Here is a 20,236-nt window from a genome sequence, read left to right as displayed (position 1 = left end):
CCTGCTGCCCAAATGCAGGAAGGTCTCTCTGCTGCCCTTATCACTCCTGCCTCACGTCCAGGGCAGAAGGGAAGACTGGGATCAGGGAGGAGGCTGGGGCTGGGATACAGAAGGACCATCACTGCATTTGTAAAAAACCTTTAATGTTCCCCATACTGAGAGGGCTTTATGAACAAGCTAAAACCCCACCGAGAAATCCCCTGGAGTGGCAAAGACTGCTTCTTTATGTGTCAGAGGCTGAAGCCACTACCATCTCCTCGCATGCTCCTCCCCCAGCCAGAGCTGGCTTGCTCCCGATCGTCCAGGGATGGCAGAGAGCTGCGGGCACTTGGAAGTAGGTGGCCTGGGTGCAGGTCCCAGCATGGAGAACCCCGAGACAGCCCATTGGGACAGGGAGGCTGGCGGTTCTCAATGACCAGATCGCTGCTGTCCTCATCACTATCGGGCTCAGTAGGCCCAGGCCCAGCGGAGGGAGCCCCTGTCAGACGCCCAGATGCCCCACGCACCACATTATTGCGCTGATTGGCTGGCTTGACAGTGACGATGAGGTTGTGGCTGTTGGCGACCATCATATCTGTCACTTGGTCCAAGGTCTTCCCAGCCACCTCAATGCCATTGACTTCGAGGATCTCATCACTGACTGCCAGCAGCCCTGTACTCTCAGCCAGGCCCCCTCGGACCAGGCGAGAGATGAAGATGCCTGGGACACGTTCCAGGCCCTGGGGAGCCACACGGACGCTCATGCCATCGCGGATGTAGAAGCCTAGCGGGCGGTCAGAACCATGCTTGTGCAGCCGCACACGCCGGTGCGTCTCAGGCAGGAGGTCCACGTCTATGACGGAGGAAACCTGGCGGAAATCTTGGGGCAGGCTGATTAGGAGGGGAGGCCGGGAGCGCAGAGGTGCCACTGGCCGAAGCAGGAGCCCCTTCTTACGCCGCTGCAGAGAGTTGGAGGCAAAGGCCAGGACGCTGGAGTCAGCTTCTGGAGAGGGAGACACTGAGATCAGAGACCCCGTTCCCCCTTTTCCCAACAGGCCCAGGCAGGGGAAGGGGACACTATAACTATTTCCTGCCACCTGGAGGTCAGCCCAAGGACAGGGATTGCTGAGGGTGAAGCCTGAGCACCCTGGGCATGAACTTAATCCCTGTAGACCTCCCCTGGCACCCTGCCCACAGAGGCTGCCCTCTGTACCCCATTCTCCTCACCCCGCTTCTGCACTAGCAGGCGCAGCGGCGGGGGCCCACTGGTCAGGGCCCGGTGCAGGCTGTCGTCGTTGGTGAGAGGCAGTAGGTCGCCGTGAGCATCTGTATAGCCAAGCAGCACATCCAGCCCCGGGATCTGATGCACCGCACGCAGGAACCTCGAAAACTCTTGGAAGCCGCTCACAGAAGCGCGGGGCAGCGCAAAGCGGCGGAACTCGGCATCAAACTAGAGGCAGGGAGTGGGGGGAGAGAAGGGGTCAGGACGGACCCTGCGTCCTTTCTCACCACAGGTCGAGGAGTGGCAGGGACGAGAAAGCGGGCTGCCGCTGCAAGAGCTGCAGCCTTGTGCCCAGACCTCCGCTCCAGCACAAGGGACGCCGCTGTCCAAGGTCTTCTCCCCGCCCTCCAGGTAACCCAGGCCACACACGGACTCGAGAGGCCGGCAGGGAAAGGAAGAAGGATGGGCGCGGGAAAGCGAGAAGAAAAGCCAGAGGATGGGATGGGGAGGATAGTGGAGAGGAAAAGGTACGTGGGACCGAGTAGCTAGGGAGGGGAGAATGAGCAATTGGAAGCACCTAGTGCCGGAGCCGGAGCTGGGACTGGAGGGGCCCTTACTTTGCTCTTCACCTCCACGATGCTGTCCGGACTGCGCGCCGGGGTCCTCTGCGGCCTGGCCATGGCGGGGCCGGGCGGGCCCGGGACCCTGCGCCAGGCGGCCCCGCAGGTGCACAGCCCGGCCGCCCGGCCGGCCCGCGCCGCCCCGCCCCTGGCGGTAGCACTCGCCCCGCCCTCCCATTCAGCCCGTGACGTCAAGGGGCCAGCTACGCAGCGTGGAACGCGGAGTCCACGTTTCCTGGGCAACGGCGGTGGGGCTAGAGACGTCTTCGTGTGCGCTTACGTCATGACGCTACTGTTCGTCCGGCTTTCAGGACCCTGAGGAGCGGCGGGGGCGGTGCTCGGCCACTCCGAGGGGAGAGTGACGCCTATTGAGTGCTAGCTGTCATATTTCCACTGGCCTTACACGGCTGCTAATGTTGTAGATGAGAAACTGAGCTAATATTTACTGAGTCCTTCGGGGTCACACGGCGTTGAAGTGGTTCGAGCCGATTCCCTCGGACTACCCTAGGCCGCAGCGGCCTCAGGCCCCAGGTGCCTCCCTCTCCATCTGAAACAGCCCGTGACCCCTTCCTGCCCGGTGCCAAGGGAGTGTTGACGGACGGCCCAAAAGAGTCTCCGGCTTTGTTGCTCCAAGAGGTAACAAGCTGGGAAGCATCTAGCCAAGCCGACAGGAATCTGCACTCAGATTCCTTAACAGTGCACGCTCGTGCGCATGCGCGGGCATGCCACATGGGCGGGGCTTCCGTCTCAGGCCCCGCCCAGCAGTCATGCATTTCCTCTTCCGGTGGAAGGCGGGACCGGGCGCCCGCGGGAAACCTGGGTGAGCCTGGCTCCGTTAAATTCAGCTGCGGGGATGGCAAGGCTGAGGAGCGTGGTCCTGCGGCCATGGATTCGAGAGCTGGTCCTGGGATTAGAGAGACTCTCAAGTCCACGGGCCGGGCAGCTGCTTCAGGTGAGCCCCCCAACCCCTCAGGGCCCGGAGCCTGGGGTGGGTCCCCGGGGCGGTGGGATTGACGTCCGTTGCTGTGGTCAGGTGCTGCAGGAGGCCGAAGCCGAGGCCCCAGGCCCGTCCTGCGCCCCTGACACATCTGATGTCGGGGCGGCGTTGCTTGTGTCCGACGGAACCCACTGTGTCCGATGCCTGTTGACGCGGGAAACTCTGGACGCCTCGGATTGGTGAGAGAGGCGCCACAGGACCGTAGGGGAATTGAACCCAGCTGGGGCTCCCGGTGGGCGGGCCCCCGGCGGGCGGGACTAAGTTTCCGTCGGCTCGGCTGTGAGGGTCAAGCTCTCCGCAGGGAAGAGAAGGAGTTTGGTTTCCGAGGGGCTGAAGGCCGGCTGCTGCTGCTGCACGACTGCGAGGCCCGAGTCCAAGTGGCAGAGGGCAGCCTGGTGAGTGGCGAGGCTGGCCTGGGCGGGCTACTTGGCTTGGCTCCGTGACACACCCCCTGAGGCCCATCCCTGATTTCACTCCTCTAGCCAGCGGAGTTCTACCTCCAGGTGCACCGCTTCAGCCTAATGCCCACGGAGCAGCCTCGGGATTGGGTGATTAGTTGGTAAGTGATGCCTCCACTTCCAGCTGCTCTCCCTATCCAGGCCGGCTGGCGTTGACATAGGCCGGGGGTGGAGAACCTTTTTTTCTGCCAAGGGCCATTTGGATATTTATCATATCATTCGAGGGCCATACAAAATTATCAATCTAAAAATCAGTCCGCTATATTTGACTAAACGTTTAATTAACTCACCCCTAATGCCTTGATAGGATCAGACCAAATGATTTTGCAGGTTAAATATGGCCCGTGGGCCAGATGTTCCCCCACCCCTAGCCTAGGCCTGTTGGGTGAGAAGGCCCTTAGCAACATTGACTGCCTATCACCATCTTTTTTCTTAGCAACCAGGACCCGGATGTGCAGAGAAAGCTCAAAGATTGCCTCGAGTGAGTCTAGGATTGGGTTTGGGCCAGGTGTGCCTTGGTCAGATGATGGCACAGGTGTTGACAGGCCTCAGGATTGTTCCTCAGGCCTGTCCCCGCTGTTTCTGTAGGGAGCACCTTACAGAGTCGGCCTCCTCCAATGCAGGTAGGTGGGGGTTGATCCTAACTCCCTGTAGAGTGACTTTCCAGCTATCACCTCCTGCTCTTTTAGTAAGCCTCTTCCCCACCCACCCTACCCTTATCTTTGAACTTCAGCCCACCCCCTGCCCCCTGACTCTAGGCCTCTCACTGACCCAACTTCTGGATGAGGCGCAGGAGGATCAGGAGCATCCGGGGGCACTAGTGCAGCTGGCGGAGAGCTGTCTGATGCTTTCAGGCCCTTGCCCAGCACCCCCGCTCACCCGCTGGGCCACCTCAAGACACTTGGCCATGGTCAGTCTAGGGCCTCCCTTGGGACATGTCAGGGTGAGGAGTTTGGCAAGGGCCAGGCTGACAGTTCACTTCCACAGGGAGAAGCTGTGTACACTGTCCCCAGCCTGTGGCTACACATCTCTGAGAATGACCAGCAGATCCTGAACTCTCTGGGCCCAGATCAGAGCACACAGGGTAAGGAGGACTGGAGAGGTCCAGAGGGGAATATGTGGGGGTCTGGTACCCACAGTGCTGATAAAGCCTTTCCTGACCCCTAGGCCCTGAGCTGCCCCCACCAGACCCTGTTCCTCAGGACCTGTCGCTGACCCTGTCCTCCTCCCCTTCCTCACTCAGCTCCTCAGGTAAGGTGGTGCTAGAGCCAAAACACTGCCCGGCTACGCAGGAAGCTATGAGAGGGACGCACGTGGCCCCTGGAGACCTGCCTAAGGTCATAGGCCACTCAGCTGATCCGAGCTGAGAGGGCTGTGCTCACAGTGAGTCCCATCTTCCCCAGGAAATTCTGCCTCACACAGCCACATGTCATCACAGGAGAGTGGTGCCAGCATCAGCCTTCTGTCTGCCGAGTCCTTGGCTGCTCCAGACACAGGGCAGAAGGGCAGCTCCCAGTCCCAGCCAGCCATCTGCTCCACCCCCCACTCCCTACCCCCCCCACATCCCAGCCATGTAACCAACTCCCCACTCCTGAGTTGTACCCCAAGTCTGTCACCTCGTGGTCACATACCCAACTCACATCAGGCTGATGTGACCAGGCCCCAGCCCCAAAAATCTATACTGGAGTTCAAGGAACTAGGGTTGCCCCCCAAGAACGGGCAACATTCTCCAAGGATAAGAACCACTGAGGGAGTCCCGGAGTCCGGTCCTGTCTGGGTGAGCATTGTCCCCCTACAGCTGGAGGGTGGAATGGGGTGAACCTTGGACAGAGCTGGGAGGAGAGCGGGGGTAGCCTTGGATGGGGTTAGGGGTCCTTGTTGGCCCCTCTTCAGACACCACGTCCTCTTCAGGAGCCCCCAAAGAAGCATCGTGATGGTTCCACCTTCCAGTATGAGTACGATCCACCCTGCACTTCCCTCTGTGCCCAGGTCCAAGCTGCCAGGTGAGTGCCTGGGGCTGCCCCACTCTGGGAAATGTCCGGCCCAGGGGCTGTATAAGATCCTTGGAAATCATTTGGTCTGGCCCTGCCAAGGCCTTAGGGGTGGATTAATTGTTTGACCAATTATAGCAGGCTAATTTTTAAGTTTTTTAATTTTGTAACACCTGAGAATAATGTTAATAATTTCCAAATGGCCTTGGGAGAAAAAAGGTTCCCCACCCTAACCTGTTTGGCTCAGTGGATAGAGCATAGGCCTGTGGACTGAAGGGTTCCAGGTTCAATTTCCGTCAAGAGTATGTACCTTGGTTGCAGGCACATCTCCAGTAGGGGGTGTGCAGGAGGCAGCTGATTGATGTTTCTCTCTCATTGATGTTTCTAACTCTCCCTTCCTCTCTGTAAAAAAGTCAATAAAATATATTTTAAAAAAGGAAAAAGGTTCCCCAAACCCTGACCTACAGCCTTGGTTCTCTTCCCAGGCTCCCTCCCCAGCTCCTGGCCTGGGCCTTGCATTTTCTGATGGAGCCACAGCAGGAATCCGAGCAAACCCAGGTGTGAGGAGTCATGTGACCATGTAGGAAAATGTGCATATAGGTCTGCCTCTGAGTGGACAAACAGTGCTTCATACTCTGCTTGCTTCGAGTTTTTTAATAAAATAATCTCATGCGGCAGGAAAGGAGAGGGTCAGGGGTTGGGGCCGCCTCTTTGGTCTGTGGCTGGGGAGGGTGGGCTCCGCTCAGGGCTGGAGGGTTCTGTATACTGTGGGAGCAGAGGCTCGGCGTCAAGGCCAGATCCTGCAAAAAGAGTGGAGGAGAGAAGAAGGTCAGAATTGGACTGAGCGGTCCCGCCACCCTAACAACCAGCCCAGCCCCTTCTTACCTAGGCTTGGTGACGGGGGTGCCTCAAGCTTTGGCCTTTGCTTGAGGACAGGGGACCGCTGCAGCCTTAAAGGCCGTTCTGAGAGACACAGAAAGGCTTGTGGTAGGTTAAGTGCTTGCTGTTTGTCCCCAACCTTCCGCCCCCAGAGTGTGCCAGTGCACACACATGCACACGCATGTTGTTGCTTCAGAGCCTCCCCTGCCCCTGTATCCTCCTGCCCGAGCAGAGGTTGCTCTTTTGGAGGGGCCGTCAGACCCTTGCTCCCTGGTTTCTCACCCCTCACACCACCAGTGGCTCCCTCACCAGACCCATGAAGGGAGACCCGGAGCCACCCTTCCCTGCACCCAAGCACCCATGGAAGTGTCCCCTCACCAACAGGGGCCTGGAGCTGGTCCTCATGCACAGACACTGCTCGTCGCCCTGCCGAGAGAGGCCTCGGCCTCAGCTGGCCATCTGGGGGAGGCCAGGGTATCAGGGTTTGGTCCCAGCAACTGCCACCACTCCAGCCCTTGGCCCCTACCTCCAAGGTCCCCAGAAGAGCTAAAATTCCCAGCAGGGACTCCTCCGGTCCCCAGTCCAGTATTGGGGCTAGCATGCCCGTTTACCTTCATTTCTGGGGCCCAAACAAGGATCCTCTGGGAGGCCCAGGCTGTCAGGGGAGGGAGTGGGTTTTCGAGGGCTGGGACAAGGGGAAGGGGGTCCGGGACCATCATGTGGGCCCCAACCACGGCTCCTAAGCTCTGCATTCAGCTGCTGCCCCAGTGTCTTCCAGGTGGTGGACTCAGGCCCCTGGCCCCCTGGCCCGGGTCTGCATGAGGGGTCTGCAAGGAGAAGAGTTTCAGCCAAGACCTAGGCCAGGCATTGGAAGTGAGCTTGACCTGCACATCCCCCCACCACACACAGCCGCTCTCACTCACCAGCAGACACAGAGTGGGTGCGGGACTTGATAGAGATGGGAGGGGTCTCCGAGGAACTGTCCATAATGTCCCCTGCAGAGTAGGACAGGGGTCTCTGGCACCAGGCCTTGGGAGTGAGGGGAAGAGAAACCTGGCCTCCCCATCCCTCTCCCAGAAAAGCAAGTCCCTTGGGGACTTATCTCTAAGGACATCCCCCTCCCCCAAAATGTACCGCCCTAGCCCAGGATCTCACCATCTGAGCCAGCCTTCTTGATCTCTCCATCTTTGCTCTGTAGGAAACAGGGAAGTCAAGCTCAGCTGCGCACCACCCTTACCCTCGCCTTGTCCCCATAACTGCCACTAAATGAGGGCAACGTGGCAAACTCTTAGCGTTCAAAGTCTGGGATGGTGGAACATAGACACACAACATGACGTCTTAGTTCTCTGATTCCCTTTCTATAATGTAGTTATTAGGGACTCTTCATAGTGGCATTAGCAGGATAGCAATGGGAGAGAGTCGGAAGGCTCACAGGGAAAGGCAGGGATGGATGAAGAGGAGCCAGTTAATCAACTCATTGGAGGTGACAAGCTGGTTCAGGGGATGCAGCCAGAGGTGGAGAGCAGTAAGATAAAGCAGTGACCAGGACTGAGACCCCACAGGCCCTTGAGGCAGGGCTAGGAGTCAGGGCAGAGGCCTAAGAGGAAGCCCCTAGATGACTTGCTGTTACAAATGTAGGTAACAAGGTCAGATTTCTGTTAGGTCTGCAGAGAGAGGACACACCTCCGAGGAGGAGGAAGCAGTGGCCTGGACCAGGGCAGAAGCCAAGAGGGAAGAATGGTTGAATCTCACTATTTTGAGAAGGAGGGGGTGGAACAGACCTATGTCATGAATATCCTGGTCACATATGTCACCCACAGAGAGCCACATGGCGCCAGCCCCCTCACTTCACACTGTGTCCCCTTCAAACTTACTTGTTTCCTCTTTCCTTCGGCACTCCCGCTGCCTCTGCTCACGCCAATCCTCTGCAGCATCACTTGTACCCTCTGTTCAAAGGATGGGGTCAGTTCTGTCTCCCCTCGCTCCAGAGGCCGCCTCTGGGGTCAGAGATGCCAGAGTGGAGAGAGAGCCCAGTGCCCTCAGTTGCAGCAGAGCCCTCACCCATGTCACCAGGCCTCACCTTGTCAGGTCTGGCGCCCAATGCTGCCTCCTCCTCCTCAGCAGGGAGCAGTATCATGGAGTAGGCCTTGCTTTCCCGAGTGTAGCGCGGCCGGCTCCTGCGGGCAGGGTCAGGGCTGCCCGTGCCCGCTTCGGCCCCGCCAGGCTCCTCCCCCCGGCCAGGGCGGGCTGGGGGCCGCAGCAGGTCCCCAAGTGTGGTTTTCCGAGTGCGGGCCGCCGCCCCAGGGCTGGTCTCTAGATCGGGCCGTGGCCCCCGTGTTGAACGAGGCTTCTTGAAGGCAAAGAGGGTGCCCAGCTTCTTTCGCAGTGTACGGGGGACAGGGGTGGCGCCACCCTCGGCGGCTGGGTCCTCCTCAGGGGCCCAGCTGTGGGAACAGCCAACAGAGAGTAAGCAGGGAGGCCCATGCAGCAGCCCACCCTCTCCCACCCCCCAGCCGCCCCTCACTCACAGGCGGTCCTGCTGGATCAGCCTTTTGGAGAAGAATTCCTCCACACCCTCATCCACGCGGGCACTGAGCCCATTTCCTTCCTGCGGCAACGCGGGGGGCACCTGGGGGATATCACACAGTCAGGTGTCAGGGCTGAGCACAACTGCGAGTTCTTCCCAACTGTCTGCTCTGGGCAGCTCCGGGACCTGGGATTTCTCTAGGGGGCTGCTGACATACACGCCCTCTCCCTGTCCAGCTAGTGGGCAAATGCCCTGATTTCACAGGCCTCACCCAGCTGGCCGTGGACACACACCCGCCCACACCTACTCCTGTCCCAGGGAGTATCCTACACTTTCTGAACCACCCAGTCGCTAGCGGGCTAGAGCCCACACATCGCCTGGGTCACACGTTCTCACCTGCCACCCCCTCTACTCCAAACCGCTTCCTGCAGCGTCCCCCACCCGGCCTGCTGCCGCTCGGCAGCTCAGGCCTGCTGCGTCAGACCCTCTGGGGGGCCTCAAGCCAGCTCCTCTTCCCCTTCTGCCCTGTGCCCACCACCCAGCCAGTCCCCGGTCCACACATAAGACCCCCCCCACACACACACCATCCAGATGTGCAGGAGACACAGGATTGTCCCTGTCAGGGAGCCCAGTGCCTCTCAGTAACCCTGAGGGATGCTGGATGAGATAGCCACCCTTTCTTGCACATCCACCCATACAACAGGCCAACCTGAAGCAGGTTCTACACCCAGGTACATCCTTAACAAAGCCCAGACACCCATGACCCCACACGGGTAGGGCCTGGGGTGGGGGGTGGCCAGGAAGAATCCAGGACGTGGCCACATGACCAGGTGATTCTGGGCCTCCACAACCCGCCTCCTTGCCCACCATCATCTGTAAGAAGCAAGCAGGCCACCGCGACCCCCAATCCCACCGCCTCCGGAGGGGGAGGACACTCACCTGAGGGCCCCCAGGCGGCGGGCGGTGGTGGTGCTGGCGCCGGGGCCGGGGCCGGGCCCTGGTCGGATGGCGCAGAGGCTGCCCGGAGGGTGGCAGGTCCATGCGAGGCAGCGGGCCGGCAGGGGCCCCGGGAGCGGCAGGGCTCGGAGAGCCGCGCGCAGATGGGCCAGCCTGCGGCTCCGCATCCTCTCCGGGAGCCGCCAGCTCGGGCTCCGGCTCCTCAGCAGCACCTGAGGGGAGAGCACCAGGACAGCACGGAGCTCGGGAGCTCGGAGCGCGGGGAGGTGGCAGTGGCGGCGCTAAGGCGGCAGGGGACCCGCCCAGGGCGCGGGGAGGGGCCCCGGCAACGCCGCCCGCTCCCCTCCCCCCGCCAGCCCCTCCCTGCCGCTGTCCATGGTGCTGAGCGCGGCCCCGAGCGAGTGAGCGAGCCGCGCGTCATGCGCGTACTGGGGGGAGGGAAGGGGGTGGCGCGCGAGTGGAGACGGTGTCCAGGCCCTGCTCTGCTCAGGTCCTGCTCCACGCTGACCGACCACAGCAGACCCCAATGCTGCAGGATGCACGGGGTCCTGGCCTGGTCCAGGCAAGGGTGCGTTTCCAAGACAACAGGGCTGAATGAAGGTGTCCAGGTGTTCAGGTCTCATGGAGCGACAGCCCACCTCAGTAACTCCCTTTTCCCCAGGCCCTGACTTACTGTGAGTGGAGGGAACCAGGTGAAGACAGGGGCTGGACTCAGACCATTCCTGTGGAGGACTGTCATTCTGTTGGGGAGGGCACAAGCTAGAGGGAGCTGCCTCCCCACCTGCCACACGCCAGCACACGATGGGAAGATCTAGGATTCCAGGCCCAGAGTTCTGGCACCACCTACCTCCCGCTCCTCTTCGTCCTCCCTCTCCTCCTCCTCAGGGAAGAAAAGGCCTTCCAATTTCCCGGGCCAAAAGGGGGTGGGCTGGCCTCCCTCCAAGGCCAGTGTGGCAGAGGGCATTGCTGCTGACGTCTGCTGAGCCAGACTCTCCACCTGCAATATCAGGCACCCCAGAGGTGGGGAGGTAGGGCCCCAGCCACAGTCCCATTAGTGCCTAGGGGAACCCTAAAATATCCCTGGGTTTTATGACCCCAGAAGACATTAGAGAGTCCCTACCAGTCAGTGTGTGTGTATGCGTGTGTGTGTGTGTGTGTGTGTGTAAGCACAGTTTCCCCTCACCAGCCGATCCTGCGCTGCACTCAGACCCTTCAGGGCTTGAGCCACAATGCTCTCTGCCAAGGACCCCGTGACTGACAGCCGCATGTCCCTGAGGGCAAGAAAGGGTAAGGGTCAGTGTGCTGTCTCTGCCCAGCCCAGCCCAGTCCGGCCCCATCCATCCTACCTGAGTCTAGTGAAGGCATCTTGCAGCAGGTGCTCTGGGAGCAGCTCCTGGAGGCCCCTGGAGCCCACCAGGACCCCCTCGAGCTGCTCTCTCCACCTGGGTCCCTGCAGCATCTGTGGGCAGAGGCTCCTTGTTGTGTCCAGTGTGGCCTGAGTGAAGTCCTGGGCAAAGGTCAGAGCATGGCGAGGGTGTGACGGGGGCCTAGACTGGATGGCCAAGGCTCTGACCCCCACAGAATATTAACTCGGGGAATAGTAACCCGGGCAAGCCTATGAGATGGGCTTGGAGGTGGGCTCGGGCAAGGGTACCATCTCACCTGAATGTCGTGGCGGCAAACCTCGCCCACCTGCCCCAGGAGGCTCTCCAGCTTTTGCCGCAGCTGCCACTGGTGGCTGGGGGAGCTTCCTGCCTCGTACAGAATGGGGAGAATCTGGAGGCCAAGGAGGAACAGGAGTTGCAAGGTGACACCTAACTGAGAGGAGGAGGGTCCTCACGATGGGAGGGTGTGCTCACACTGAGAGAGAAGTTGGCATTTTGGATGGCATCCTCGGCCTGGTGCACAGCGGCTTCACCCTGAGGCCCAGCACCACAGCCCAACAGCTCCACAAGCTCCTGCACCGACTGACAAAGCTCGTTCACTTCCTGGGGAGCATCAAGAATCAGGCTCAGGCTGGTCCCCTTCCCGTCCCCCAGATCCTGACTGCCTCCTGCCCAGGGTCTCCAACAGGGTGCGAGGTCTTGAAACCAATACCACTAGGCCCAGCCTATCTGTTCAAGGAGGGAGAGCAGTGTCTCCTTTGGGTCATTGCATGGACCTTATATATACTTTCTTTTTCTTTTCTTTTTAAAAAATATATTTTATTGATTTTTTACAGAGAGGAAGAGGGAGGGAGAGTTAGAAACATTGATGAGAGAGAATCATCGATCAGCTGCCTCTTGCACACCTCCTACTGGAGATGTGCCCGCAACCAAGGTACATGACCGGAATCGAACCTGAGACCTTTCAGTCTACAGGCCGACGTTCTATCCACTGAGCCAAACCGGTTTCGGCTATATATCCTTTCTAAGCGTGCAGAAGAAAGAAAGGAGCTGTTAGTCATGTCTGTGTTTTAGAAGCTCAGTTTGTTCACCACCCAGCTGGAGAATAGACGAAGAGGTGGGAAGAAATGGGAGGCACCATGGAGGAAGAACTAGGGAGGGGAGCAAGGGAGAGTTGGGATGGGGGTGAAGAGGTCTATGCAGGCTCCAGTGCAGGCAGGAGGGGCCTGGTGCAAACCTCTGTCCACAGAACTTCATGGGTGTGGGCACCTGGGAGGTTGGGCACAGGGTAGAGAGGAGTTTGTGGGAGAGAACGAGATCACTTGAAAACATATAGCGTGGGAAGCCCCTGCAGGATGTCTGGGTCAAGGTGCCTGGGTTCTGGAGCTTGGGAAGGAAGGGGATTTGGGAAGGGAGATTGGGAACATTTCTGACAAAGGGAAGGCAGCGGAGGAAGATGAAGCCAGAAGAAAGGTCATAGGTTGGCCACAACTGAAGTCAGTGAAGAGGGGAAAGGAGACCTGTAGATGGGAAGTCACATGTGGGGCTACAATGAGCGGGGGGAATTGAGGGAAGATTTTTAAAAATATATATTTTATTGATTTTTGTTTTTACAGAGAGGAAGAGAGGGATAGAGAGCTAGAAACATTGATGAGAGAGAAACATCGATCAGCCTCTTGCATACCCCCTACTGGGGATGTGCCCTCAACCAAGGTACATGCCCTTGACCGGAATTGAACCTGGGACCTTTCAGTCCGCAGGCTGACACTCTATCCACTGAATCAAACTGGTTTTGGCCAAGGGAAGATTTTTTAAAATATATATTTTATTGATTTTTTTTACAGAGAGGAAGGGAGAAAAATAGCCAGAAACATGGATCAGCTGCCTCCTGCATACCCCCCCTGGGGATGTGCCCGAAACCAAGGTACATGCCCTTGATCGGAATCAAACCCGGGACCCTTCAGTCCGCAGGCCAACGCTCTATCCACTGAGCCAAGGGAAGATTTTTAAATACCTCCCATCTGTAACAGGAGAGCCTAATTAAATGCTTTTAAAAGGCTGCCAGTAGCGGGAGGGGGATGGGGGGATAAGGACTCATGTAATACCTTAATCAAGAAAGAAAGAAAGATAAATAGAAAATAAAAAGGCTGCCAGTGGCATCATTTGGGGGAACTATTTCAGGAACGATTGGCTCCTCTCCAGACCAAGGAGAGGGAATTGTCTGGAACAATGGACTTTAGACACCCTGGCCCCAAGAAAGCCAGACCTTCAGAACAGGGGGGCTCCCGGGCGCCCCAGCTCTCCTCTCCCCCTCCTGTTTGTACTCCGGCTTAGGGGGGACACTGACCTGCTCAGAGGGATTAGAGCCCGGACCTAGTGGCTGCTGGCATGCGGTGCTGGCCGGAGAGGCCTGGTCTGTGTGGTTGTTCCTCAAGAGACAGGCTTGGATCTAGGCACAAGGGATGCTGGTAAGTGGCGGGGAGGAGGGCCGCCGGCAGAGCAGAGCAGCAGAGAAGGGACCCCCCCACCCCCCCCACACACACACCTGATGCACTGCACGTGCTGTCATTTCCGGGCGGTTCCTCTGCGCCTGGGCCACGTCGGTCAGCGGCAGAGGCATGGCCTTCAGGCTTCGGTTCTGCTCCAGGGCCTGAGCCACGTCCAGCAGGCCCAGAGCAGAGGTGTGGTTCCGGTCCCAGACCACAGACCTGGGCCGGGAGGGGCGGGGTTTCAGCAGGGGGCGGGGCTCCTCCAGGCCACAGCCAACCAGCGGACCCTGTTCATCCACCTCCTGATTCAGCCCCACCCCTTAGCCCAGTGTTTCCCACACTTCTCTCATGATGAGAATCACCTGGTGGAGTTGTTAAAATACAGATTCCGGAATCCAAACTAAGAAGTGCTAAACTAGAATTTTTGGGAACATATAGGTAAAATTGTATACTTCTAAGAACATAATTTTACCTATATGTTCCCAAAAATTCTATTTAGCACTTCTTAGTTTGGATTCCGGAATCTGTAGTTTAACAACTCCACCAGGTGATTCTCATCATGAGAGAAGTTTGGGAAACACTGTGCTTAGCCCAACAAGCTCCTCCACGCCACGCCCTCCTCCCCTCGGCCCCACCCCTCGGACCCCCGCCCACCGGAGCCGGGTGTTCACTCGCAGCGCCTTGGCCAGCATCTTGGCGCCCGTGTCCCCCATGGCGTTGCCGCTGATGTCCAGGGCTGTCAGGTTAGGGTTGGTGGCCAGGGCCCGAAGCAGGACGCCTGCGCCCAGCTTCAGCCTTGACTCTGCCACGGACAGAGACTGCAAAGGCTGGCGTTAAGAGAAAGCCATTTGTCACCAAGGGGTCAGCATGGAGGGGGCAGGTCACAGGTCTGAGGGGGAAGGAGTGGGGCGGGGGTGGGGTCCCAGGGGTCCATTGATTGAGAATCCCACTCGGCCCCGTGAACTCACACAGTCATCATCCTGCATGAGCTGCACAATCCGGTGCAGGACGTCGTCCAGGGTCTCCCTGTGGGCAGGGGCCGCGGTTGGAGCCGGGGACCCGGGTGGGTGGTGGGGTGCCGTCTGGGAGGCCCAGGAGTGGGATGGGGGCGGCTCACTTGCACCGGACGTTGAAGTTCCTCCCCAGGGCCACGTGGCGCAGGGACCGACTCCTCCCGATGGCCAGCACCAGAGTCACCATGTCCGAACCGAAGCCTGGGGGTGGGGGCGGCTGGGGTCACGCATCGGGGCGATGCTGCGGGAGGAGTGGGAGCTGGGTGGGCAGTGGGGGACGGGTTTCCGGCCGCCTCACCGTTATCCGACAGATCCAGGGAGCTCACGGCGCCGGCATCGCACACCAAGTCCTGGATCACCTGGGCGCCCGCCGAGCGCAGCTGAAGAGGGAAAACGGAGGCAGGAGCTCAGGCAGCAGCCGCCGCAGGGGGGAGGGTCCGGCCGCCAGGGGCGCCAGGGGCCCCGCGGCCCCCGCGGCCCCCGCGGCCCCGCCTGCCCCCTCCCAGGCCCGGCCCCGCCTGCCCCTGGGCGCTGCGCTCACCTCGCAGGCGCTGAGGTCCAGGTGCAGGTCGCCCAGGTGCGTGTTGAGCGCCAGACCTTCCAGAAGGGCCCTGGGAGGGGGTGTCACGGGGGTGTCGGGAGCCGGGAAAGGGCCCCCCACCCCCCGGGACCCGAACACACACCAGGCAGGAAGGAAGGGCCAGCCAAAACCGGTTTGGCTCAGTGGATAGAGCGTGGTCGGCCTGAGGACTCAAAGGTCCCGGGTTCGATTCCAGTAAGGGCATGTACCTGGGTTGCGGGCACATCCCCAGTAGGGGGTGTGCAGGAGGCAGCTGATCGGTGTTACTCTCTCATTAATGTTTCTAACTTTCTATCCCTCTCCCTCCTCTCTGTAAAAAAATCAATAAAATATATATTAAAAAAAAATAAGGAAGGGCCAGGATGCTGGGAAGGTAACGGGTCCGATAGGAGCGGGGGGCGGGGGGGGGGGGGGGCCGGGAATGCTGGAAGCCTGGCTTGGCTGATGGCCACCCAGGCGGGGGCGACACTCACCGGAGCGCGTCGGGGGGCAGCCTGCAGCCGGCCAGGGCCAGGTGCCGCAGCGCCCCCGCGCGGCCGAGGAAGAGCTGCAGCGAGGCGGGCGCGGCCCGGGCCTTCCTGGGGGGAGCGGGGGGCGTGGGCTTCCGGGCGCAGGAGGCGGCCCCCCCACCTACCCCCCACCCCCCGCCCCTACCCCCGCCCCCTCCTCACGTGCGGGACCAGACGTTCCGGGAGGCGTCCAGGCGGGCGAGGCTGGCGCAGCAGCCGCGGGCCAGCGCGGCGAAGAGCTGCGGGAGGGAGGAGGTGCAGGGACTGAGCCCTCCCCGCCAGCCCTGCCCTCCAGGCTGCCACCGGCCTCAGCCTCATCCCCCAGCCCTACTGACCACCCCCTCCCCCAGGCCTGCCCTCCAGGCTGCCACCGGCCTCAGCCTCATCCCCCAGCCCTACTGACCACCCCCTCCCCCAGGCCTGCCCTCCAGGCTGCCACCGGCCTCAGCCTCATCCCCCAGCCCTACTGACCACCCCCTCCCCCAGGCCTGCCCTCCAGGCTGCCACCGGCCTCAGCCTCATCCCCCAGCCCTACTGACCACCCCCTGCCCCCGGTCCGCCCCCTGACCGCCTCCTCACAATGTCCAGGGCGGCGTCGGTGCCCCCGAGGTTCAGGACGGTCAGAGCGTTAGGGCGGCTCAGGAAACTGTAGAGGCCCTGGCGGCAGGAGGGGGTGGGAGAGGGGAAAGGACTGAGGAATCACCTCCCTAAGAGCTTTCTGACCCCCCACTCACTACCTGCAGCGCCCCCCATCACTGCCCCTAAAAGACCACTCACCCCACTGTCCTCCGAGGCCCCCAGGGCCCCGGGGTTTCCCGAAAGGTCCAGGTGGGTCAGGGCCTGGTCGAAGGCCGTATTGGAAGCCAGGGCCCGGCCCAGAGCTTTCATGCCTGGGGGTGGAGGAGGGGGTGGCTCAGGCGGACCCACACTTGCTCCACCAACCCCACCCCCACCCCTTTCTTAGCTCCGCTCACCTCGAGGTGTCAGCCCCGTCTGTGCCAGGCTGAGCCTCCTCAGGGCTCCGGGACGATGCTCTAGGTGTCTACTGAGGGCAGCCACGCCTGGGGACGGGGGCTTGTGGGTCCCACCTCCTCCAGCACCAGCAGGCACCCCCGCCTCCGCCCGCACCCCCCCAGGCCCAGCCATACCTCGGTCGTCCAGCAGGTTCCCCGCCAGGCTGAGCTCCCGGAGCCCGGAGCTGGGGTGGCCCGCCAGCACCTGGGCCAGTCGCCGGACGAAGTCTCTGGGGACCAGACCCCAGGCTTGAGACTCTGCCTCTGGATTCCCAGCTCCTCCCAATCCCGGACACCCCCCCACCACCACCAAGCCCTCCCGGTCCCCCTCACCCCCGCAGGCCACAGGCCTCCAGCACCAGCTCCTCCAGGTGGGCCGACTGGCTCATCATGTGCAGAATCTGCTCCAGGACCTCCAGGCTCTGAGAGTCAGAGGGGAGGCTCAGTGGGCTGCGCCCTGGTCCCCACACCCTCGTGCGCACACGCACACACACACACACACACACACACACCCCGCTCCTGCCCTCTCACCAGCTTCACGTCCACACAGGAGAGACGCCGGAACCACAGGTTGTAGGACAGGGCAGCCACACTCAGTGCCAGGTCCCTGGGCGGGAGAGGGGCAGGGCAGAGCTCAGGGCCCCCTCCACGGAGAGGCTGGGGCTCAGGAATGTGGGTCCCGGCATCTCCCTCCCCTCCCGGCCTGGCAGGCCACGCACCGGCTGCCCAGGTGGCTGAAGTCTCCCAGGCTGAAGTGGCGGCAGCCCTGGCGGTGGTAGATGGTGTCCACGTCCTGGGCGGGAAGAGGGTGTCTCCAGCGGGCTGGGCCCGGGCCGCGAGCAGCAGGGAGGGACTCAGTGCCCACGGGGGCTGAGATGTCTTCAAAGGACCCCCCTCCCCCCCAGAGAGGGCCCTGCCCTCACCCACTGAATCTCCTCTCGGAAAGGGAAGCCATTGTAGTCACACAGAGCCTCATATGTCTCCAAGAAGCCACCTTGGGGGGGGGGGTGCCAGGGGTACAGGGTCAGGTGGGGGGCGGGGGGAGAGGAGAGAGACAAAAGATGGTGCAGATCAGACCCAGGCTGGGTGGTTGGCGGGACCTCAAGCGGCTCTGCTCAGTTTGGGGGACCCCCAAGCCTTGGGGGCGGGGGCTGCAGGAAGGGGTAGGCTGGAAACCCCACCGGGATTCCTTACCGCAGGGGCTACTGGACGAGGCGGCCTCTGAGGGGCTGCTGCTCTCCAGGCGGACCAGCATGGCGGGCGGCGTGGGCTTGCGGAACAGCTTCCTGAGGAGGAGGAGGGGGAGAAGGAGAAGGGAAAGGCGCTCCCCCCTCTGGGGTGTGGAGCTTGTGTCTCCATGGCACCCCCCCCCCCCCCCCCCCGCCGCCCCCTTCCCCGCCCGGCCCTGCAGCCGCTGGGCCTCACCCCAGCGTGGAGTGAGGGAAGACCTTCTTGATGGCCGCAGCCACGTGCTGGGCCAGCCGCTCCAGGGCGGCCACGCCGGGAAACTCCAGGACCAGCTCCGGCAGGGACTCCAGCTCGAACGTGACCTGGGGAGAGCAGGCGGCGGGGCCGGGCTGGGCTCCGTGTGTGGGGCGGGGAAGGGGAGGAAGGAGGAGGGGCAGGCAGGCCTAGCGGGCACGAAGGTTTTCACCTGCGGGGGTGTCTCCTGCAGAGCCATGGCCTGGACCTCCAGGTAGCTGAACGTGCAGTCCACCTGCGGAGGGCCTGGGTCAGCCGGGACCGAGGCCCGAGCCCCCCCCCTCCCGGGAGCCAGGCCTCTGTGCAGCCTGAAGCTCAGAGCCCGACGGGCCTGGACTCCAGTCCAGCTGCCGCCCGAGCCCAGAGCCGCTGAAGGGCAGAGCCCACGGGACAAGGCAGACAGGGCTGCAGCCTCCTGTCGGGAAGCTGCCGGAGGGCCGGTGAGCGGCCAGGGCCTGACTCACCCTCAGTGGGAGGCAGGTGTGCAGCAGGTAGGCTCTCCATCGCAGCAGGGCCTGGGGGGAGAGAGTGCCTGACGCCCTGTTCGGGGCCAAGGGCTCTTGCTGCTTGGGCCACAGCACCCTCCCGGGCTCTGTGCCCCCGCCATACCAGGACGTGACCTTGCTCAGCGCCCTCCCGCTCTGGAAGCCAGGTTTTCAGCAGCAGCTCTGCCTCCTTGGGCCACAGGAACCTGGTGATCTCGCCTGTGGGAGGGCAACCTGCCGGGTGACTCCAGTCCTCCCATGGAGGTCAGTGCATGCCCCTGGTCTACACCAGGCTAGGGGCCTGGGCTCATCGATGGGCCAGCACGGAGGGAGAGGAGTGGGTCTCGGGGCAGCAAGCCCTCCGAAGGAGCCAAGAGAAACAGCGCTTGCCCGGCACCCGCAGGGCTCTGGGCCGGCCTGGTTCTGGGGCCCGCACTGCTGCTTCCTCCCCAAACAAGTGGGTAAAGCAGGGCCCGCGCTTACCTCGCAGCTCACAGGATATGCCGTCGGGGGTCTGGGCCATGGGGCCGGGCCAGGCGGCCGCCCGGGAGGCCCCAGGAGCTCCGAGGAGAGACGGCAGCTGGCAGGCGCGCACAGGAAGCCCGGGCCCGGCCCGCACTGCAGCCACCTGCTCCTCTCGCAGCGGAAGGTGCGCGCCGCTTCCTGCCCGGCCGCCCCCGGCCCGGCTCCTCCCCGCCCGCCCGCCGCGGCCCGGAGAGGCCGCCCGCTTAACGGGGAGGCAGAGCCCCGACTGCCCGTCCGCGCCGTCGCGCAGGAGCTCATCCGCCAGGCCCGACGGGCGGGATGGCGCGGCCTGCAGGGTCGCGCACGCGCCCGTCCCGCTAGCGGCTCTAGCCCCCTGCTCCTACCCCAGGCCGCAGTCCCTGCAGCGGCCACCAGGGGGTGCTGTCCGCTCGGGGATTCCCTCCGCCGCCCACCCTGGTCAGTAGCCTGGAAAGCCCAGCTGGGGAGGTGAACATGGGCGGGGGCGGGGGGAGGGGGAGAGGAGAAAGGGGCTTCTGCATGAGCAGGGATGTGGCATCTCTCCCAGCACCCGGGTCGGGTCCTAACCTGGAGGCCCTAATCCGTTACTGCCTCTAACCTGGAGGCTGTGACCCCCTTCTCTGTGGCAGAGGTTCCTCAGCTTTCATCAGGTTCAGCTGGGTCAGGCGAGAAAGCCCACGTGTGTGTGCTCGGGGGCAGCGTTGGGCTAAAACCTAAAACCCGAGGGCTTCAGGGAGGGATGGAGTGAATAATGAAGGGGGCCGGGAGCAAGGGGGTGGGGGGGTGGGATCCTCCTCTGAGTGAGCCTTCTCCCTGACCTGGATGTGGTGGTGGTGGTGGGGGAACCACGAGGAGAGAGGAAAGCTACTGTCTTCAGGGCCTGAGGAGCACGCTGCCTCATAAAAGGCCAGGGGCCTAGATTTTGGAAGGTTCACACGAGGGGATTAATCCCCCCCCCCACCCCCTTCCATTACTTATGGGTTAAGAACATTCTCTGCCCTGCACAGCTCAGCCTGGCACAGGTAGGTGAGAGATACTGGGCAGAAATCTCCCTGGTTCCTTTCCCAACTCTACCTACCCCTCCTCTCTTTGGGGCTCAGAGACAGTGGGGGCACCTTCTCATCTCCCTTTGTTCAGGTTCACCAA

The 20,236-nt window shown here is 61.7% G+C and overlaps 3 protein-coding genes across 9 annotated transcripts; 1 reads left to right on the top strand and 2 right to left on the bottom strand.

The window, feature by feature from the left end:
- Positions 1 to 71: 71 nt before the first annotated feature.
- On the bottom strand, positions 72 to 1,953 carry PARD6A (par-6 family cell polarity regulator alpha). Of its 2 annotated transcripts, none has more exons than XM_084861131.1 (3): positions 1,819 to 1,953; positions 1,207 to 1,429; positions 72 to 982 (listed from the first exon to the last, which is right to left on the bottom strand). In XM_084861131.1, the coding sequence occupies exons 1-3, from the start codon at positions 1,879 to 1,881 to the stop codon at positions 231 to 233; spliced, it is 1,038 nt and encodes a 345-aa protein (XP_084717257.1). In that variant the 5' UTR covers positions 1,882 to 1,953; the 3' UTR covers positions 72 to 230. The 2 variants fall into 2 exon arrangements, with proteins under 2 accessions (XP_084717257.1, XP_084717258.1); XM_084861132.1 differs by having other exon boundaries at positions 72 to 979.
- Positions 592 to 5,949, top strand: ACD (ACD shelterin complex subunit and telomerase recruitment factor; the record flags this gene model as incomplete). Of its 3 annotated transcripts, XM_084861074.1 has the most annotated exons (14): positions 592 to 1,612; positions 2,378 to 2,457; positions 2,613 to 2,773; positions 2,855 to 2,997; positions 3,120 to 3,213; positions 3,301 to 3,377; positions 3,713 to 3,757; positions 3,865 to 3,899; positions 4,035 to 4,186; positions 4,264 to 4,360; positions 4,444 to 4,527; positions 4,680 to 5,053; positions 5,188 to 5,279; positions 5,753 to 5,949. In XM_084861074.1, 12 exons carry the CDS (start codon positions 2,675 to 2,677, stop codon positions 5,829 to 5,831), a joined length of 1,371 nt encoding a protein of 456 aa, XP_084717200.1. In that variant the 3' UTR covers positions 5,832 to 5,949. The 3 variants fall into 3 exon arrangements, with proteins under 3 accessions (XP_084717200.1, XP_084717199.1, XP_084717198.1); XM_084861073.1 differs by lacking the exons at positions 592 to 1,612; positions 2,378 to 2,457 and having other exon boundaries at positions 2,534 to 2,773; XM_084861072.1 differs by lacking the exons at positions 592 to 1,612; positions 2,378 to 2,457 and having other exon boundaries at positions 2,534 to 2,773; positions 3,865 to 4,186.
- CARMIL2 (capping protein regulator and myosin 1 linker 2) lies at positions 5,907 to 19,408 on the bottom strand. Of its 4 annotated transcripts, none has more exons than XM_084861004.1 (39): positions 19,070 to 19,408; positions 18,711 to 18,805; positions 18,566 to 18,616; positions 18,274 to 18,336; positions 18,045 to 18,169; positions 17,814 to 17,905; positions 17,543 to 17,613; positions 17,339 to 17,412; positions 17,151 to 17,226; positions 16,953 to 17,041; positions 16,755 to 16,849; positions 16,581 to 16,667; positions 16,384 to 16,496; positions 16,186 to 16,263; positions 15,769 to 15,845; positions 15,571 to 15,675; positions 15,059 to 15,128; positions 14,816 to 14,897; positions 14,622 to 14,718; positions 14,473 to 14,530; positions 14,159 to 14,331; positions 13,561 to 13,723; positions 13,363 to 13,464; positions 11,490 to 11,618; positions 11,293 to 11,406; positions 10,977 to 11,137; positions 10,814 to 10,901; positions 10,478 to 10,627; positions 10,304 to 10,370; positions 9,613 to 9,842; positions 8,675 to 8,775; positions 8,227 to 8,590; positions 8,021 to 8,143; positions 7,302 to 7,338; positions 7,070 to 7,141; positions 6,758 to 6,973; positions 6,525 to 6,605; positions 6,153 to 6,230; positions 5,907 to 6,067 (listed from the first exon to the last, which is right to left on the bottom strand). In XM_084861004.1, the coding sequence occupies exons 1-39, from the start codon at positions 19,107 to 19,109 to the stop codon at positions 5,958 to 5,960; spliced, it is 4,197 nt and encodes a 1,398-aa protein (XP_084717130.1). In that variant the 5' UTR covers positions 19,110 to 19,408; the 3' UTR covers positions 5,907 to 5,957. The 4 variants fall into 4 exon arrangements, with proteins under 4 accessions (XP_084717130.1, XP_084717131.1, XP_084717132.1 ...); XM_084861005.1 differs by having other exon boundaries at positions 10,977 to 11,125; XM_084861006.1 differs by having other exon boundaries at positions 10,977 to 11,089.
- Positions 19,409 to 20,236: the final 828 nt, after the last annotated feature.

The sequence above is a fragment of the Pipistrellus hanaki genome, assembly GCF_964339955.1.
Source record: "Pipistrellus hanaki genome assembly, chromosome: 15".
NCBI classification, from domain to species: domain Eukaryota; kingdom Metazoa; phylum Chordata; class Mammalia; order Chiroptera; family Vespertilionidae; genus Pipistrellus; species Pipistrellus hanaki.
This window is presented reverse-complemented; position numbering and strand designations above follow the sequence as displayed.